The sequence below is a fragment of the Dipteris shenzhenensis genome, chromosome 9 (genome assembly GCF_047967505.1).
Source record: "Dipteris shenzhenensis isolate YYH24624 ecotype China chromosome 9, Dip_SZ_1.0, whole genome shotgun sequence".
In the NCBI taxonomy this organism is placed as follows: domain Eukaryota; kingdom Viridiplantae; phylum Streptophyta; class Polypodiopsida; order Gleicheniales; family Dipteridaceae; genus Dipteris; species Dipteris shenzhenensis.
The window spans coordinates 10333657-10354622 of record NC_141604.1 but is presented as its reverse complement, the minus strand read 5'-3'; the positions used below and the strand labels follow the sequence as shown (position 1 = coordinate 10354622).

The 20966-nt window shown below is 46.5% G+C and overlaps 1 protein-coding gene across 1 annotated transcript in view; it reads right to left on the bottom strand.

The window, feature by feature from the left end:
- LOC147898174 (2-isopropylmalate synthase A-like) overlaps positions 1-20966 on the bottom strand; it is a 79784-nt gene that overhangs the window by 16802 nt on the left and 42016 nt on the right. Inside the window, exon 8 of the mRNA XM_087378783.1 lies at positions 18115-18189. Coding sequence (XP_087234909.1) covers positions 18115-18189 — 75 coding nt within the window. The remainder of the gene's footprint in view (positions 1-18114; positions 18190-20966) is intronic.

The following is a 20966-nucleotide window of genomic DNA, read 5'->3' as shown; positions in this document are numbered from 1 at the left end:
AGGATTATCATCAGTATGCACTTTCACAAGCTCAAGTCGCTTGTCTTCCAGTACCTCCCTGATGAAATGATATTTCACTTCTATGTGCTTGGTCTTCTGATGAAAGACCGGATTCTTTGCCAACATGATAGCACTCTGACTATCACAATGCAAAACTGGCATATCTCCTGTAATGCCCAAATCTCCCACCAGCCGAGTAAGCCATATTGCTTCCTTGCAAGCCTCAGTGGCTGCAACATATTCAGCTTCAGTAGTTGACAGTGCAACGTATTTCTGCAACTGAGACACCCATGATATAGCACCTCCTGCAAATGTGAAAATATAACCGGTAGTAGATTTCCGGTTATCTGCATTCCCTGCATAGTCTGAATCTGTAAAACCATGCACCAATGCATCCTGCCTACCATAGCATATGCACAAGTCTTTGGTACCCTTGAGATACCTCAAGACACCTTTCACTGCTTCCCAGTGCCTCTTGCCTGGATTTGCCATATACCTGCTGATGACTCCCACCGCAAAAGCAATATCCGGACGAGTGGCAACCATGGCATACATCAAAGATCCAACTGCAGATGCATACGGAACCTTGGCCATTTCAGCCTTATCATCATCTGATCTGGGGCTGTCCTTACTGCTGAGTTTTAAATGTGGAGGTAACGGGGTACTAATAGACTTCCCCCCCTCCATTTTAAAGCGCTGCAGTACTTTGTCAATGTACTCTTTCTGTGACAGAAACAAAAGTCCCTTGGACCTGTCACGAGTAATCCGCATGCCAAGAATATGATTTGCATCACCCAAGTCTTTCATGTCAAAAGACTTATGCAGTTGTTTCTTCAAAGCACTAATCTCATGCTGAGATTTACTGGCAATAAGCATGTCATCCACATATAGGATGAGTAGCATCAAACTGCCATCCTTTGCCCGTTTGGTGTACAAGCAATGATCGGTCTCACACCTATGATACCCTTGGGACTGCATGAAGGCACCAAACTTCTTGTACCATTCTCTTGGCGCCTGCTTGAGTCCATACAAGCTCCTCTTGAGCTTACACACAAGCTGCTCTTTCCCTTTAACAGCATATCCCTCTGGCTGACTCATATAGATCTCATCATGGAGATCTCCGTGAAGAAACGCTGTCTTCACATCCATCTGACATAAATCCATGTCGTCATGAGCAACAAGAGCTAACACTGCTCTCAAAGTAGTCATCTTGACTACAGGGGAAAAGATCTCATCAAAGTCAATGCCCTTCTCCTGCTTAAATCCCTTGGCAACCAATCTGGCCTTATACCTAGGTAAAGCATTTGAATCCACTTTGACTTTGTAAACCCACTTGCATGGCAAAACCTTTCTGCCTGCAGGTAACTGCACCAAGTCCCATGTATCATTCTGAAGTAGGGAGTCCATTTCTGACTGCATGGCTTTCTCCCACTGCTTTTTCTCTGTTCTTCCCATAGCTTCCTTGAAGCTGGAAGGCTCACCACAATCTGTCAGCATGATAAAATCAGCCACATTATTGGCTCCTGGAACAAACCTGGCAGGAGGCCGTTGTACACGGGTGCTCCTCCTAACAAAATGTTCCGGATTAGGCTGCTGTCCAGCCTGTTCTTCATGCATGACGGGTGGCTGTACCACCATATCTGGCTGTTCTACAGCCTCATCTGCTGACATATCCAGTGGTGCATCATTGGCAAAATTATCTGGCTGATTTTCAGCCTGTATACCCTCTTGAACGGGGTTATCTGCAGCAGGCTGCTGCTGCATATAAATGGGCATTCTTTGCTGTCCAACATCATCATAAATAACCCTCCTGTATTCCACAGGTTGCACGGGTTCCTTGTGTACACTATCCTCTTTAAAGATGACATCATTGCTGCGTATAATCTTCCGTTTAACGGGATCCCATAACCTGTACCCCATTTCACCTTCGTCACCATAACCCATAAAGATGCATCTGATAGACTTTGGATCCAGTTTGGTGCGCAGTTCTTTGCGTACATGAGCAAAGCACTCGCAGCCAAATACACGTAAGTGCTTATATGAAGGTGGCTTGCCGGACCACACCTCCTCTGGCACTTTCAACTCCAAAGCCTTGTTTGGCGACCTGTTAATAATGTGAACTGCTGTTTGCACGGCTTCTGCCCAAAAGCCATGGGGTAATGCAGCATAAGACAACATACATCGAACCTTCTCCTGAATAGTTCGATTCATCCGCTCACTTGCACCATTTTGAGATGCATTATGAGGAGCTGTGAGTTCCTGTTTGATGCCCTTAGCTTGGCAAAACTGCACAAAAGCATGTGACACATACTCACCCCTATTATCGGATCTGAGGCATTTCAGCCTGCGACCTGTCCGATTCTCAACCTGAGCGACAAACTTCTTGAAAGCATCTAAGGCATCGCCCTTATGCTTCAAGAAATAGACCCACACTTTGCGTGTGGCATCATCAATGAAAGTAATAAAATATTTTGCACCCCCTAGTGATAACTGTGGCATCTCACACAAATCAGTGTGCACTAGATCAAGTGGTGCTCTATTCTGGGGAGTTCTCCTCTTATGAGGAGTCACAGAATGCTTGCCAAATATACAATGATCACAAGTAGGCAAATCTGAAAAAGAAAGAGACGGCAGATAACCCAAACGTGACAGTTCTTGCATTCCTTTAACAGACATGTGTCCCAACCGGCTATGCCATAATGAAACCTTTGGCAGCTCGGTTATGGCAACAACATGATTACCCACACTGGAAACATAAAGAGGGTACAAGGTATCACTCTTAAAACCCTCAGCCACTACAGCCTGGCCATCAGTAATCACCCATTTGGAATCCCCAAATGTGGTGTGGTAACCACTGTCATCCAATAAGCCAGTGCTAATCAGATTTTTCTTGATTTGCAGCACATGGCGGACACCATCAAGCATGAATATGCGTCCATCAGGAAATACTATCTGTATACGGCCAATCCCTGCAATCTGACATGCATAGTTGTTCCCAAGATGAACAACTCCATGAGTACCTGTGTAGGAAGTAAACCACTCCCTATGAGGAGTAACATGAAAAGAGGCACCTGAATCCAAGAGCCAGGTGTGCATGTCATGACCATCAATAACCAAGGCATGTGCTATTACAGTAGAAGAGCATAAAACATCATGTATGTCACTGTCACTGTCCTCTGCTGCAACATTCACTGCATCCAAGTCATCTGCCTTGGCCTTGCCTTTGCCTTTGCTTGCATTTCCTGCATCCTTTGTTTCAGCCTTCTTGGCTTTCTGATCCCGTATGAACTTGAAGCACTTAGACTTCACATGTCCCTTCTTGCCACAATAAAAGCATTCAATATCCTTTTTACCACGGGACTGACTTCGGGATTTGGACTTACTAGCAGATCTCCCCTTCTGCTGAGTTCTGCCTCTATCCTGTACCTGCAAGGCATTTGAAGACTTGCTGCTCGCATTATTCTTCCTGCTCATCTCCTCCATAAGGAGAGAGCTCTCTACATCAGCATAAATAAGAGTGACATTTGAATTTGACAGGGTGGTCTTGAAAGTGTCCCAACTCTCAGGGAGGGTACACAGCAAGAAAGTAGCCTTGAACTCCTCATCAAGATTCAATCCCTGTGCAATCAGCTGTGTAAAGATGGCATTGAACTCACTCAAGTGTGAGGTCATAGCTGTACCTTCCTTCATGCGAAGATCAACCAGCTTCTTCAACCAATAAACCTTACTGGCTGAGCTCTTTTGGGCATACAATTCTTCTAGCCTTTGCCATAAACCATAAGAGGTCTTTTCAGCCTGAACATTGAACACAAGAGTGTCAGAAATAGTGAGCATGATAGCTGCCCTTGCGGACAAATCAAGCTCTTCCCAGTCATCAGCTGCCATGTCAGATGGCTTGACACCCTTCACCCTTATGGGCTTAGAAATCTTCTTTAATAGAAGTACATTCAAGCACTGTTCTGCCCATAATGCATAATTGTGTGCTCCTTCCAGTTTCTTTATGTTCAGAATTGAAGAATCACTTCCCCCTGATGCCATATCAGATAAGGAAAGTATCTGACTCACTGGAAGTAAAAAAAGACTGAATAAAAAATTCTGATTTCTCAGAAAAAGCCTGCTCTATTAAGAGCCAGGAGCACTCACAATAGTGCTGTTTTTTACTGTCAGGAAAATCTGCAGCAAAACAATAAATGTCCCTGCAAAAACTGTACCTTCTGACACACTGTACCGTGCTCAAAGAGGCATAAAAACAGTAATTTCAGACTGCTGCAGCTGCTCAACAAGTGCTTAACAGTGCATAATCAGCTGACAAGGCACAAACACTGCTGTAAACACTGCTGTACTGACTGTACTGATCACTTCTCCCACCTCAGATGAGGTATTGCATTGAGTTAATATGCATAAACCACTTGGTAAACTCCCCAAAAAAAAATGACTCTTCAGCCTGTCACAAAACCTGCAACAGAAAATGGGATAAATCCCAAGCAACCACCCTTATACCAAGGGGATAAAATGCATTTGAAGATCTCTGTCGGTAACCAAGTGCTATCAAACAAAATCTGGGCAAAAGCCCCTTGATCTGACACCTGAACCAAGTGAAGAACACCTCAACACTGAGGTAGCATGCAATATGAAAATCTCTCTGACAAAATTATCCAACAGTGTAATGCATATACTGCCCTGTGTAGAAATGACATACACAGATCCCAACGTACAAACACTCAATGAGGAACCTTTTGAGCACTGTCAACGATGGACAGTTAGGGACCGAGTAAACTCGATGCGCCCTGGCCAAGCGTGGCTCAACTGAGGTTCTCTGAGTGTTGCACAAGAAATGTGACCTGCAAGAAAATGTCACCTCGACACTGCGGAAATCAAGACAAATGTGTGCTCTTTGGCACCACACTGCCTCAAGGCATACAAAGCATCACCTGCCGGGCAAAAGCCCTATGATCTGCTCACCTGTAAACTGAGATTCAAACCCAGTAAAAGCATATGTCCTCTTGCAAAATCAAGGCATTACCTTCCCAGAACAAAATAACTGTGCAATCAACCACACACTGTGGTTCTCTTTTCCTCAAGCACGAGGTAAATGAAGGTACTTGCTGTACTTTCAAGAAAACACAGTTCTGTGAACTGAAAAATGATCCTTAATCAAGAGGAATGAAGAGCAGAGTGCTCTTTCACCTCTCTTTCTTCCCCAAACAAAAAGTACCTGTTGTACTTTCGTACTTGCTGTACCTGTGCAAAAGCCAGATCCAAGGAAAGAAGTTTCCTCTGACACAGATCCCAAAAAAAAATATACCTCCCTGCTGGAAAAATCGGAAGCAGTTCCCTGCAGGTACGGCGGCTTCGTCCGTACTGTACGGACGCCCGTCGTACGGACTTCCGTACAATTGTCCTTGGAGTAGACTGTGCGACGCCCGAAGGGCTTAGCAGCTAGCAGCAGCTGCTGGCGTGATGCGGCGCCGCTGTGCTGCAGCTAGCAGCTGCTATACAGCCCGCGCCCGCTAGATGCCCGCGCCCGCGCCAGCTCCCTTGCCCTGCTCGATGCCAGCGCCCACGCCCGCGCCCTGATCCATGCCAGCGCCAGAGCCCGCGATGCAATGCCGTCGCTCGATGCCCGTCCGTACGGATGTACGGACGACGTACGTCCGTACGGCGCTGTCAGTACTGCGCTCGACGTATGTCCGTACGGAGGGGGGTGGGTAGGTTGGTCAAGGGTAGAAGGGAAAGGTGGCTCTGATACCAGTTGAAGGGGCCTGAAGGGGGAAGAAGAGCAAGAGGGAGAGAGTGAGAGAGAGAGAAGACTCCAATGTGCGGGTGTGAAGTGATGAGCCACACCACAAACTCTTTAGTTTTATTAGGATTAGGTTTTACCCTATGACTGTCTTAAGACAGTCATAGGTGTCCTATCTTTAATGAAGGGTTGGCAATGTGCCTTTACCCCAACAAAGCCAACAGACCAAAGTCCCGCGTCCCCTTAGACAGGAGCAGCAGGAGTCTCAGACCCCCTGGGTGACCCCTTCAAAAGGAGATTAGACCCAGGTTAAAAAGAAAAAGAAACCAAGCAAGCAGGCTTGCAAGCGCCATAGGCAGAAGGCCAAACATAGAGAGAGAGAGAGAGACAAGGTTGTTCGCAAGGCACCTGAGGAGGAGCAACAGCAGCAAGAGCCCTTGCGAGGGGATCCACCTCCCTTAGCGGAAGGGACCACCATCCAGCCAGATGTTCCTCACGTGGTAGAGGTTCAGCGTCCGCACCCACTCCCACACCCGTAGCGAACCCCAGGAGTTCCTGATGTGGCAATGGCGGACGATAGTCAAACAGTGGTTGAGGAGGAGCGGATCCAGAGCCCCATCGAGCCTGATCAGGAGAGGGAGCCTGTGATTGCCCCCTTTCTCCCCCTCCCCCTCCAGATCCCTTCCCCCTTTCCCCTCCTCTCCCCCCGGGTCCCCTCATCCCCCCTGCTGTGATCACCCTCATCACTCGTCCCCTTCCCTCCGCCCCCGCACCTCTTCTCGCCCCCGTTGCCCTCCCTTCCACCTCTGCAGCAGGTTCCTCAACCTCCCCTCCCTCCCAGGCTTCAACACCCCTGCCAGCAAGCAAGGGTAAGACGACGTCCCCTTCAACCCCCTCACCGCAGCATCAGGCCCATCCAGGGAGGGAGCCAGAGGGACGAGGCTCGTCCTCTAGGTCAGCCGCCCCCCACCTCCAGCCTAGGAGCGCATTGCCGCGGGACTTCTAAAGGTTGGGACCCTGAAACTACCTGGAGATCTCGAACTCCTATCCTTTACCCTAGAGGTAACGCTTATGGTCCTGCAGCCAGATGAAAGGGGGGTTTGATTAACACAGTTGACTCTCAGACACACCCCGTTTGGAGTAGGGTTGGAGAAGTGGACCCCAGAGGTGTTTGATGCTATTATGGGAGACCAGATAGCATGCATGATGGATGAGTGGATGGGAGCACGGGGACTGGATCTTTGGTACGCCCATGGGATGGAGGTGAACTTCTAGCTGAGCTTCACGCGAGAGGAGCCGATGTGTGGTTTGGTGGCAGGAGTTATCAGATTGCCGCTTGAGGCCACGATGGATCATGCATACTGCTGGCCCCTCCAAAAGTGTGCGGAGCGGTTTGGGGTGGAAGTCTCCTTCATGATGAAGTGGGCACGGAAGATCGGCACTGAGCCGGTATCCACCCTAGTACGCCGTCGCACAGACACGGACTATTCGCCCTCAAAACCCCCGACAAAGTCACTTAAGGCAGTCTTTCTAAAACAAGCACCCACTCATAGGAGAGCCTTGTTCTCTACACCCCCATCCTCATGAGCTAGACCATAGTGAGTTGGAACGTGCATGGGCTCCACGACCGTGCTCGTAGTCAACCGCCGCAGTACCTGATACTCCGACACGAGTTACAGAGGACCATGGTAGGGTGGACAGTGGACATCCTTTTGGTTCAAGAGCACATGTTCTCCGCAGCAGACATCACACGGCGCCACCACCTCCTCCCAAGGAGAGGTCCGGAGGAGTGGTCCCCTGCAGTAGGACAGAGCGAAGGGGTCTGCATATCGGTTTCACAGACTTTGCCTCCAGAGGTCTACGATCAGGGCGAGCTTATCCCAGGACAAGCAGTTTGGATGGGAGTCAGGACGGGAGAGTCCAGGATTGGGATCCTGAACGTGTATGCCCCAGCGTGCAGACAGCACCGCCAAGCCTTTTGGAGGAGGCTAACAGAGAGTCTTCCGGATGTAGACTCCTGGATTGTTGGAGGAGACTTCAAGAGCCTAGAGTTTGGGGAAGACAAGCAGAGCGGTGCCTCATTCTCTGAGATGCAAGCAACAGAGCATAGCACCTAGGAGCAGTTCATTTTCATGATTAGTGGCAGGGACCCGTGGCGAGAGCCAGATTTCAGCAGGATACCTGGCAACCTCCTATTCTCTTACGAACAGAGGAGACACGATGGACTGCTTAAAAGACTAGACAGTTTCTACATTGGGGATTGGCCCTACACAGAGGCGGCTCTATCGGGATTTTGACAGGTACCACGATGTCAGACCACTCTCCCGTAGTACTTCATCTAGAGTAGCCCCGTCGAGGTCTCCCCCAAAAGGGGGTCCGCATTCTAGAGGACCGCCTGCAGGACAAGGAGATTCAGTAGAAAATGCATTGTCAAATATTTAGTACTATTGGAATTTTTTTTGTACCATTTTTTTGTCAAGTATGTTCATATTATCAATATCACTATCATGCACTATTTAGAAACTACTAATATATTCAATACTATTTAGAAATTGCTAAATATTCTCAGAAATGCTAAGTACCATTGTCATTTGCTGTTTAGTACTAAATACTAGACTTCTTAAAGCAGTTAAGGTACTATTGTCATATTCGCTCAAATACTAAGTACTAGTCATATGCTACATACTACTATTTGGTTGCTATTGTCATGTCCTATTAGATGCTCAGTACCATTGACATATACTATTTAGAACTACTTGGAACTATTTAGTACTATTTAGAAATATTTACTACTATTTAGTACTACTTAGAACTATTTAGTACTATTTAGAAATATTTACTACTAGTGTCATTTTATCTCACATGATAAGTACCATTGTCATATGCTATTTACTAACTACTATTGCTTACTAGGTGCTTACTATGGCCCTTAGTACTACTTTGTCCTTGTCTACTATTGCTTACTATGTCCCTTAGTGCTACTTTGTCCTTGTCTACTATTGCTTACTATGGCCCTTAATACTAGTTTGCCCTTGTCTACTATTCAAGGATATTGTCTACTATTAAAGCAAGGCCATGCTATTTAGTACTATTTAGAAACTGCTATCATTTTCTCTGAAATGCTAAATACCATTGTCATTTGCTGTTTAGTACTAAATAGTACTATGGCCCTTATTACTATTTAGTACTACTTAGGTAAAGCTATCATGTTTCCTAAGATACTAAAGGCCTTATGTCAAAGAAATATTCTAGTCTTACAAAGGTATACTATTTAAGAGTCCTTAATAAATTGCCTATGATGGCGGGGATTTGGGAGCAATCAGAGATGACACCGGGCGAGGGCTGGGCTTTGGCGCCGACGCGATCCAGAGGAGCAGTGAGGAGCTACAGGCTCACGCCCTAAGGCGAAGGAGGATGCTTCAAGATCGTGAGCGGGCTTTGAGGAGGGACCTTGCCTCCATAGAGAGGCTCAGGGAGCAGGACCCAGGTTCTCAGTGGCTTAGAGACAGGCTCGAGAGTGCTCGCCTTGAGCTACAGGACACAGAGATTCAGCGGGCTGAGTTCTCTTACCACTCTTCCAGGGCCTGGTAGGTACAGCAGGGGCACAGGATGACGAAGTAGTTCTTCCAGACCACTCGGCCCCAGTCGGCAAGCACACAACTGCAGCGTCTCCAAGATCCGCAATGCATCATGCACACTGACCCGCAGGAGATTCTAGACCTGACCACAGGATTTTACAGCCATCTCTTTCAGACGGAGAGGATGACTCCAGTTGGCATTGTGGCCCAAGAGGTAGTTTGGGACCACGTTCCGGCAATAGTCTCACGGGATCTATGCAGCAGGCTAGAGGAGCCTTTCACGGATGAGGAGCTTTGGGAAGCCCTCAAGGTTCTCCCGATCCATAAGTGTCCTGGTGAAGATGGCTTGACTCTGACCTTCTTCTGGAACTTCTAGGAGATTATCTCCATCCCTTCCCGTCTAGCATGCCAAGAGATTTTCGACACAGGCTCTCCCTCCCTTAGTCCTTGAGCAGGGATGGATTTGTTTGATCCCGAAAGGGAGAGATAGGTCAGACATCCACAAAAAGGCCCCAAGGAGTCTTTGATATAAGGCTGGTTAGGCTGTCCAATCACCCTTTGACTAGTCAGCTGTTGATTGGTCAGCCTTTAACTTTGACAAATCAACCTTTGACCAATCAACCTTTGACCGATCAGCTTTTGCTGACTGCCTGGACCTGGCCTATAAGAGTGCCTCCTAACTACTAACTTAGGCTGAACCTAACTATCCTAACTAGTTCTCCAGTGGGTACAAGTTATTTACGACCGATCCTAAGGCTAGGAGACTGACCTACGCAGCTCGTGCCTGATTGTCCTTGGACTGAGGGATCACAATGGGGTCGCGGCATACGTTAAAATCACCTATAAAGGGACCTACTAAGCATTTGTCGATGTAGCCAGTGTGTCACAATGCACCCAAGTGCAGGGATGCATGTCGTTCCCTCCTTAACTTGGCGGTAACTCCATCACTTCCAAGTAGTCCGCCAAAACTTGTGGGAGCTCTTGGAAAAAGCTTTCATCAGACCATACCGCCTCATGGGTGGCTCGATTGCGAAACTTGGTATAGAACTCCAAGATACGGCGTCCTGACCCATGTTTCCATTTATGGAGAAGAATCTGCTCTCGCTCTATTATTTCTCATCGTCGATGACTTCAAGTTGCGGCTCATCTGAAACCTCGTCCAATGTAGGGCTTCAACCATACAACGTGAAACACATTGTGCATAGTCCAACTATCAGGTAATCGGAGCTTCATCAAGACTTCGTTGATATTTTTAATAATGGGAAAGGGTCCAAAGCTCGTGAAAGAAAGCTTGGGGCATCGCTTGCAAACATGCTTCAATCTTTGCTTGATAATTCAAAGATAAACCCAATCACCCTCCTTATATTTAACATCCCGTCTAGACTTGTTGCCTTGACACGTGTATGCTGTCTGGGCTTTGGCGAGGCGGTCTTTAACTGGCTCTGTAATCTATGCCATGGTCTATGTCATCTTATAGCTTCAAGAGAAGGAGATATCGCCCTGGTGGGGAGCGAAGAGAACCGCTTACCAAAAGCTGCTTCATGTGGAGTGCGACCGATACTCGATGAATAAGTGTCATTAAGGATGGCTTGCACAAGTGGAAGAAACTGCTCTCACTTTAACTATGTATCATGACAATACGCTTTAAGCATGTTGAATGCCAGCCCATGATACCATTGGACTGCCGGATAAAAAGCGCTGGACATTTGCAACTTGGTACCGAAATTATTGAACAGGGCCCTCTAGAAATGAGAGGTAAACTTCGAATCCCTGTCAGATGTAATGGTCCGTGACAACCCTCCAATAGGATACCAATACCAGATGAACAAGAGTGCTACATCTTCTGCGCTAGCCGTATGCTTGCAAGGAACAAGCATGCAAAACTTACTAAAACAATCAATATTAGTTAAGCATTGTGTGTTGCCCATACCTACTACTGCGGGAAGAGGCCCCACAAAATCCATGGCTATGTCCTAGTCCCTGGAAAGGGTCATCCGGAATAGGCAAAGGCATAAATAAACCAGCTGCCTTCTTGTGGGACGCCTTGACTTGGTGACAGATCTGACACTGCTGCACATAACCATAAACATCCTTCCGCATCTTTGGCCAATAAAAGTAGCGCTCTAACTTCTCCAATGTACCATTGATGCCTCGATGGCCACCTCCAAGGGAGTTGTGGGCATCATGTAGAAGTGCTTGTCTTTTGTCTTTAAGCACACATAACCTGTTTTTGTAGAAGAGCCAACCATTTTTCACTGTCTGGATTGAGAGTGGTGGCTAAGTGGAACTAAGTGCCAAACTCTGTTGAATCCGCATACTATGCCTTCATATTGTCAAGGTCCTTCCGTTGTCTCTCGAGCACAGTGGCCTTCTGAATGGTCTGAATGGAGCTCTTCCGACTAAGAGCATCGGCGACGGGGTTGTTCTTGCCAGGGACCTACTCAATCATACCCCCGAACTACTGAAAGATCTGACTCCATCTTTGTTGCCGATCACTCCACTGTGAACTTGGCATTGTCTGACGCGACTTAAGAGCTTGACGATCTGTCTTTACTGCGAAAGTCCGCCCATAAAGAAACGACTTCCAGTGCTTCAACGCCTGAATAACCCGAGCAATTCCCTGTCATATACTGAATAGTTCTTCTCGGCGTCATTGAGCTTCCGACTGTGTAAGCCACGAATCGATCTTCCTGTTCTAAGACTGTCCCGATGGCTACATTACTTGCATTGGTGATGACCAGGAAAGGATCATCCCATGACGCTATTTTCATAACTGACACTGTGGTGGCCAACCGTTGTAAGCCATGAAAGACCTCTAAAGCTTTACGTGTAACTGACACTTTATGCCAACGTGTCTTCACCCCCTTCAATAGATCTGTAAGAGGTGCTACATGAGTCGAGAATCCGTCCATATGAGAGCTATAGGCCTAGCAAAGACCAACAAATAATCGGATCTCTTGAGCTGTCGTGGGGATAGCCCAACTAGTGATAGCTTGAATCTTTTGGGGTACCAAGCGAATGCCATCCGCACTGATGATGTAACCCAGATATTGAATCTCCATCAGCCCAAATTCACTCTTTTTGGCATTAAGGTAGAGCTGATTGTTGCGCAATAATGTTGGGATATCTCAAGGTGTATGCCTCAGGCACACCTTATGTTTCTATGTGTGAGTGCTAGAGGCACAGTTAGGTGCCCACAAGCACAGTTAGGTGGTGGAAAAGCCACATAGGATGATTGAGTGAATCTAGGAGCAGATTGAGGAGATGATTGTGGAGCTTTGAGGTCATCAGTGATGTCAGTGACCTTGTATGAGGTGCCTACTTAAGGACCTCTTTCTTCTTCATTCTATAAGCAAGTATTCTGATTTTGTGTCCACTCTACTCTTTCCCTTCAGTGTTCCAACATGGTATCAGAGCCATTTGATCCGGTCCCCCTTGAGCCCATTTCTGCCACATCATCATCTTCTTCCTCTTCTTCTTCTTCACCATCTCTCCCTCTTCTTCCAAAAATTTGCTTGAGCTTGTTCTCCTCCAATTCTCACCCATTTCCCACGCCCTTCCAGCTGAAGATCCACCTAGTTGGGGCGAACTTCTGGCTGCAAGGAATCGACGAATCATTGCGTCTGCTCGTCGCCATTACAGGAAGATCATCGAAGTTCTCTGCTGCGATTTCTCTGCGCCTGCTCCGTCTTTGTCTAATTCCTTTCAGGGCAAGCTTCTCCATACCTAGAGCTACCTTGTGCTGAAATCTGAGCAGCAATGGCTGCATATTGAAGGAGAAAACAGAGAAAAACCAGTCGACTTTGTTCAAGAAGGTGAAGGCGACTCTTCTTCCCAGAGGATCTACTGTGGTATACCAGCTTTCTTTTGCCTCAGAAAGCCCCCTTTCTTTTGCTTTGAAAAGTGTGATATGAGCCCTCCAAGTTCAGCTCTCTAGTTTTGACAGTTTTGACATACTTTTGAAAATGATGCTACATAAAATGCTACTCTAGCATTTCTGGTCTTTTGAAGTTTTCAATAACTTCACTACAAGTGTTGCTTCAGTTTTGTTTTGACTTGCTAGACCTGGTTGTGATTGGAAAGTGTTTATTTCATCCACTTCTATGAAGCATGCAAAAAGTAGCATCATTGTTTGAAAACTAGTCACTACTATTTGCTACATCAAGTGCCTATACTTTGGAAGTATTTCAGTTCTTTTTGCCTTGTAAGAGAGATAGACACTGCCCAATATCTGGGTTAGACCCTCTCATGGCTACCTTATATAATCTTGAGAAGTTCAATGGAAAGGGCTTCCATACATGGCAAATGAAGGTAAAATTTGCATTGATGCGGGAGAACTTATGGGGACTTGTCAAACCTACTCCTACCGCTTCTTCTACGGCCTCAAATGCAGGAGAAACTTCAACTCCGACACGACCGGCAAGGGATCCAGCAAGAGAAGAAAAAGCATATGGTATAATTGCTTTAGCTTTGGGTGATGATTACATACATCATATATCTGACTTAGAGTCTCCATCGGAAGCTTGGCAGAAGCTAGACTTGATTTTTGGTGCAAGCTCTCACATATCTAAACTATCACTTAAAATCTCTTTCTTTGAATTAAAGATGGCAAGTGATACTACTTTAGCTGCTCATGTCAACTATATGCGGAGTCTTATGACTCAGTTAGCTTCTATCAACTCTCCTATCACCCCTGATGATGCTATGGCAGTGTTACTTAAGAGTATGCCTGAAAGTTTTGATCACATTGTTAGCACTTTGAAGAATCTTCCCAATCCTAACCTTGAAGGCATTATCTCAGCTCTCCAAGAAGAAGAAAGACATATGGAGCTAAGGAAAGGCAATGACACTGCTTATGTTATGAAATTCCAGAAGGGCAAGTATTCTCCTTGCAATCACTGTGGAAAGACAAATCACCTTTCAAAGGACTGCTTCAAAGTTAATCCATGCAAGCACTGTGGCAAAAACAACCATAGTGAGAAGTTTTGCAGAGGCGACCTTGTATGAGGTGCCTACTTAAGGACCTCTTTCTTCTTCATTCTATAAGCAAGTATTCTGATTTTGTGTCCACTCTACTCTTTCCCTTCAGTGTTCCAACAAATAACTGTAAATCATTCCGCACATCCTTAATATGTTGCTCTGCTATAGCTGAAAATATAAGAATATCATCTAAAAAGATGAATAGGCACACGGAAATATGCTAATCAAAAACCCGTGACGTCATCACATGAGCTGCATTTTTTAGACCAAAGGGCATAACCACGAACTCATAATGAGCTCACTCCGTCCTGAAAGCTGTCTTTGGAATGTCAGCTTCAAAAATGTGGACCTAATGGTAGCCACTTTTGAGATCAATCTTTGAAAAGTACTTTGCACCGTTGAGTCGCTCCAAAATGTACTCAATGCGGAGCATGGGAAATTTGTTGCTTACTGTGAGCTTGTTGAGTGTCCTATAGTCAACACATAAGCGTGCCGTTGAGTCGCTCCAAAATGTACTCAATGCGGAGCATGGGATATTTGTTGCTTACTGTGAGCTTGTTGAGTGTCCTATAGTCAACACATCAGCGTGTTGACTTGTCCTTTTTGTGTACGAATAGAATTGGAGCAACGAATGGTGAAGATGATGGTCATATAAAATTGACGTACAGTAACTGAGACAACTCTTGCTCTAACTCCCCCTCCATATATTTGGAACGACGATATGGGAACTTACTTGGACGAGTGGAGTCCCGAACCAACTTCATACAATGGTCTTCTGGTTTGTGCAGTGGAAGCTAAGGTGGCAGATCGTTGCAGAGCATGATATCTTGAAACTCCCGAAGTAGAGCAGCCATGGCTTGCCCCAATGGAGGAGCGGGCTGAACTACATTAAGCTGGCAACTGACATAGATCAATGCACACACTACGCCCTTGTGGATCACTCGAGCTACCTGGATATGAGAAATCAACGGAATCCCTAATATCCTCCGATTACCGCAGATAATGGCCGGCTTAGGTAGACAGTCTACAATAGTAAAGGTATTCAATGCGCACAATACGCCCTTGTGGATCACTCGAGCTGCCTGGATATGAGAAATCAGCGGAATCCCTAGTATCCTCCGATTACCGCGGATAATGGCCAGCTTAGGTAGACAGTCTACAATAGTAAAGGTATCCTGCGAACCGGTGAATGCTCACGGAACCATTGAATCCCAAGGATCGTGCCGCATCCCAGTAAAGCTGTCATGATAAAATCCCGCTGGAATGAGGCCTTTTGAATGGGGAAAGCAAACTGAGAGGCTTGATGTGTGATTTGTGTGCGTAATCACGGTGTGAATCCGTCCACAGCAAGCTCATGAGGTACTAGATTGCACCCCATCTTCTTTGCTAACTGTGGTGAAATAGCATCTTCTGAACTTCCCATATCAAAGAGAACAACAAATTGTCGTCCTTTAGCCGTGCCATATGCTCTAATAAGAGCCTTCTTCTGCTCTGTAAGATTGCCCTCCTTCTTATCTTCAAAGACCACCGTTGGAACAGCGTTCAAAGTAGGTCAAACTGAATTGGTAGCTGAAGCTAGTTCTGGCGAGGTTGGAAGAGCTATCACAGAGGCGACGGTAGAAGCCGGTGTTGTTGCTACCTTTTCGACCAACCACTTCAAACAATCTTTCTTCCCATGCCTAGCAATATGATGGCAATGGAAACATCGATGTTCTTGGTGTAACCGCTTCTGTTCGTCGGGCTGTAAGTAACCTCCTGTAATACCCGCTCTAGCTTTTTTGTCTGGAGTCATCTTGGGCTTGGACGACTCTTGACCAGAGTCTTGGTCTTTCTTATGATACTAGTTGTCTTTCTTTTGATCGCCTTTACCTGCTAGGTTTGAGGACTGCTACGGGGCTTTGGTATACTTCTGCACCTACTTGGACTTTCCCCCATGTAGCATCATTTCTTGATTCTGAGCGAGGGTCAGCGCAAGCTCTTAGGTGAGCGGGTCAAAGTTCCATACTGGGAAACGGATGTTAGAATCCAATCCTCTGATGAGTTGCTTCAGCTTGTTTTCATCCAACACCCCCAATTGTTGCACCAATTGTTATTGTAAGACAACACAGGCACACCAATCTGGGAGAGATGAGAGAACTCATCCTCCCCATCTATAAGACCCCAAATGAGGAGAGCATGGGGGAGGGAGACCTAGGGCAAGATATGCCCAGAGAAGAGAGAGGGGGGGCTGCCACATGGTCAGCACCTCACAGCAGCTGTACGGGTCTGTGGACCAGTATGTACGGAGCTAATGGAGCAGGAAAGGAGTCTACCTATGGACAGGTTTGTCGGCTAAACTATGGCCTGCAATAGGCCTGGCACGAGGGTAGGTATGCAGGGCACCCAGGAGGCCAGGCGGGAGCAGCAAAGGGGGCTACAGTGGGCAGCGACCTGCCCTTATACAGGGCTGGGCTGGCTGGTTGGCTGGCCAATCAGGGCCGGCACAAAGACCTAGAGTAGGTGCCCACAGCCCCATAACAAGGGCTAGTATGGTCGGTTGGAGGGCAGGTTCAGTCGGCCAGCAAGGCAGCAAGTCAGTCAGTTTGAAGGGGGCCATGGCCCTATAAAAGGAGGCCTTTGTGCCTCAGTTATGCATCCAGCATATCAGCAAGCATAGGAGTGGCAGGAGCAGCAGGAGCAGCAGGAGCCTCATCTTTGGGCCTACATCCAAGAGGAAAAGGAGGGTCCTTGCTAGCCTGCACAACACATCTATGTGAACCACATTAAGTAAAGAAGTTTGTGATTCCACCCACAACACACACTGTGTGAGCTCCTGGGCTATTCTCTCAGTTTTCCGCTGTGCGTACCCTCTGTTGGTGACGAAAGTATGAGTCAAAAGAGTTGGTTGGGTTTCTTTGCAGCAAATGTGGCATTCAAAGACGGTCTACTACACAATATACTCCTCAGCAAAATGTGGCATTTTAGATATGGTCTACAACAGCATATACCCCTCAGTAAAATGGGGTGGCTGAAATAAAAGATGGAACAATTTTGAAATGCACCAAGGCAATGCTTAAAGACAAAGATGTGCCAAAATACTATTTGCGTAATAATCCAGTAAACTGCATCTTTGTTAGTCATGTAGGAGTGCAGAAAGCATAGAGGTTGTATGATATGCAATCCAGAAAGCTCATAATCGGCAGAGGAGTTGTTTTTTTGAATCTGATAACACTCCGATTAAGAAACAGAAGGAAAAACAGTAGCCATTCACTGACAAAGTCGAAAAGGACAATGAACAGCCTGAGGTTCAGTTGCAATAGCCCAAAATTAACAAGGCAAGCAGGTTGACAATAAACACGTGCATGATAAAGGTAAGCAAAATGTGGTTGAGGAAGAACCTCCCCCTGCCACTCATGAGAACAAGCTCGCCACATGGTACATGGATCTGATAAAAGATTCCTGAGATACGGGAACCCTCTGAGACACCAACTGAAGGACATAGAACTTCACAAAGAGTGAAGATGTGTAGACAAGGGTGACACAGTTATCATCCTCTATTCTTTGTTAGTGCCCCCTCAAAAGCTGCAATACATGCTTTATTTCACCCTCCTCCCTCACTTCATTTAATGTAAATGGAATTCCATTTTCTGTGGAGTAGGGGATATATTCCTTTCTTTTGTGAAGATATAGTCGTTTCTTTTTTTTATAAGCCTGATAATATGTATGTACATGCACTGTATGAGAATGCAAAACATCAGAACCGTGCTTTATCCATATGAGCATGAAAAGTTTAAAAAGACATTAAAACTATGAAAGCTTAACCGGGTTAACCCTCACCTTTTTTTTCTCAGCTACAGCCTTGAAACGATGGAAAACATCATCCAGATTCTTTCCATCCAAATCATACCCAAGCTGGTTCAATAAAACACACACATCGTTAGCCAGCGGTCTCTCTCTCTCTCTATCTCTCTCTATCTCTCTCTCTCTCTCTCTCTCTCTCTCTCATATCTAGGGGTTCTCTTCTCTGGACCTATCTTTACTATGAGACCGGCGATGCAGGCCCGAAGATACGCTTCATTGGCTAGGTTAGAGAGGCAATGCGTCCGCTTACATTTTCAGGACCCGCAGACCAAGGGCTTACTTTTTTACTCCTTGGTCCGCCTAGTGGGGATGTATGGCAGCCCTTGTTGGGGGTCAGATTTGTCAGATATAGAGTGGGCTCGTGTGGAGCGGCTACAAGTTCTCACACTATCACGGATGATTCACAGTAAGCCATCTGTTCCTCACCAGATCATTCAGGCTGAGTTCAGGTCATCCCCATTACAGCTAGATGCAGCATTTCCTATATCGGGTCAAGGGGTACGGAAATTGCACTTCTGGACGCAGCAGATTACCGTGGCTAGCATTGTCCTCGTCTATGGCACTATCAACAGCAGCAGGTGATCAGAGATGCTGGTTTGCACGCACGAAGAGATAGTTTGAGCGACTTTTTCCCCCCCTTCTAGTATAGCATTGACGCGCCTTTTTCCCCTCTCCTGTCTCATGAGGTCAACTAGGTCATTCGTGAGGATCTTTTGAAGCTACACACATTCAAGACCTGGTTGGGACCGACCGAGCTTCCGGTAAAGCTCAGCTTCTACAGGGATCATTGTTTACATTTTACAGCGGAGGGTTTTATCGTCCCACTAGGATATACGTAGATCCACCTACCCCACTCACTGAGGATCTCTATTGGGCAGTTTCGGGGATCTTCACATAGACTTCGCATCGAGAGTGGCAGGGCTGCGGGTTTACCCAAGGAGAGACGCATTTGCACATTGTGTGACATCCAGGAGATTGAGTTGGAGGAGCATTTCATTTTCAGATGCCCTATATACTATGATATCCGAGGACGCTTCTATTGCCTCTTCAGAGACAGTTCTGGGATATTGTCCCACTTTCTCTCCTTTCTAGACCAGAGATGCTTAGTCGCCTTCATTCACAAGGTAGCCAGACACTGCAAGCATCTACTTCGATCACAGAGACAGGAGCGGACCTCCCTGTTAGACTCTTCTCAGAGCTCGATCACTGAGTTCTTCCGGCCAGACCATGCGGGCTCCCACACCACGAGGCCCCACCATGATTGTGACACAGAGCCAGCGACAACTCAGACAGAGGGTTGATGCACTGATTATGCTTGGGGATATTTCTTCTCTGTGTAGAGTTGGGGCTCCATCGACAGGGGTCATTGTAGCCCTTATTAGACGCAGAGCTACGACCAAGAGACGACATAGGACCACGTCTGCGGGCAGCCGCTAGCACTCTATCTCTGACTTTATGTCCTCGCTACCTCATCCCCCTCGATGCTCTGATGATGAGGATGTTAGTGTTGTGTAGGCGATCATCAGTCTGACATGGCTATGTAGCACTCAGCACTTATCATTTGCATTCTGCATTCGAGTGGATGCTCGTTTAGTAGCTCCACCACACAGCTTGTTTGTATCAAGATTTTTCACAATCTCATAGACCCATCAGTATTTCGAAGACTTTATTAAACTCTCTCTCTCTCTCTCTCTCTCTCTCTCTCTCTCTCGGGTCAAGCATGATTGACTACATGATCCTAACGTTGGTGAATACAGACACACTTGTATGCACTAATTGATTCACTAGCTGAGAGAAGGAAGAGAATTCCAAATCTTAGACCACACAAGTCAATATATATTCAAATAGAAAGCTTACAAACATCAAGCCCTCACACCTCACTTTGCACATGCTCATCCGTACGGAGCTTGTTGCATCTGCTTACAAAAGAACCTACCACTCAAGCCACAAACGCTGACAACATTGTCCGCTCCAAACACTCAAAGCTACAAGAATGAGCCACACACTACTTCACATGCACACCGAACTGTTCTGAGCATACCCAGCTATTATAGGCATCATAGAGGTACCCGAGATCGTAGAGAGTCACTTGAGATCATGAAGGGATGAACTGCACCGCCAGTAGAACCGCCAGCAGCCATGTACCAATAGGCAGTCACTGTTAGTCGTCTCTGCCTGCCCACAAATGCCAAAGATCCCAACTCTCATGAAGGAGAAAGACCCACGGCCGAACGAGTTCCGAAAGGTTTTCTACAAGGTGTCGATGCCTCTCTAATGGAGCTACATAGAAGTTTGCATGTGAAGGTGTCACATGGCACTTGCCATTCTACCCCTCCATTAACCTTGTTGGTAAACTGAAAAGAAAGAGTAGAGTGGACACAAACTCAGAATACTTGCATTATAGAATGAAGAAGAGTGAGGTCCTTATGTAGGCACCTCTTACATGCTCACTGACATCACTAATGACTTCAGAGCTCCACAATCATCTCCTCAATCTGCTCCTAGATTCTCTCAATCATCCTATGCGGCTTTCCACCACCTAACTGTGCTTATGGGCACCTAACTGTGCCTCTAGCACTCACACATAGAAACCAAGGTATGCCTGAGGCATACACCTTGGGATATCCCAACAAACCCCCCCTCAAGGGAATGCCTCAGGCTATGTCAAGGATACAGCTAGCACAAGGTGTCTCATGCCATCTCATGGTGGTCATGGATCTATCAATGGCTAGGATTTCAAGCTAGCAAGGGTTCCCATGGGTGTAAGGTAAACAAAAGGGATACAAAAGACCTTCCAATGGTTATCTCTCCTGCATGTACATGCACAC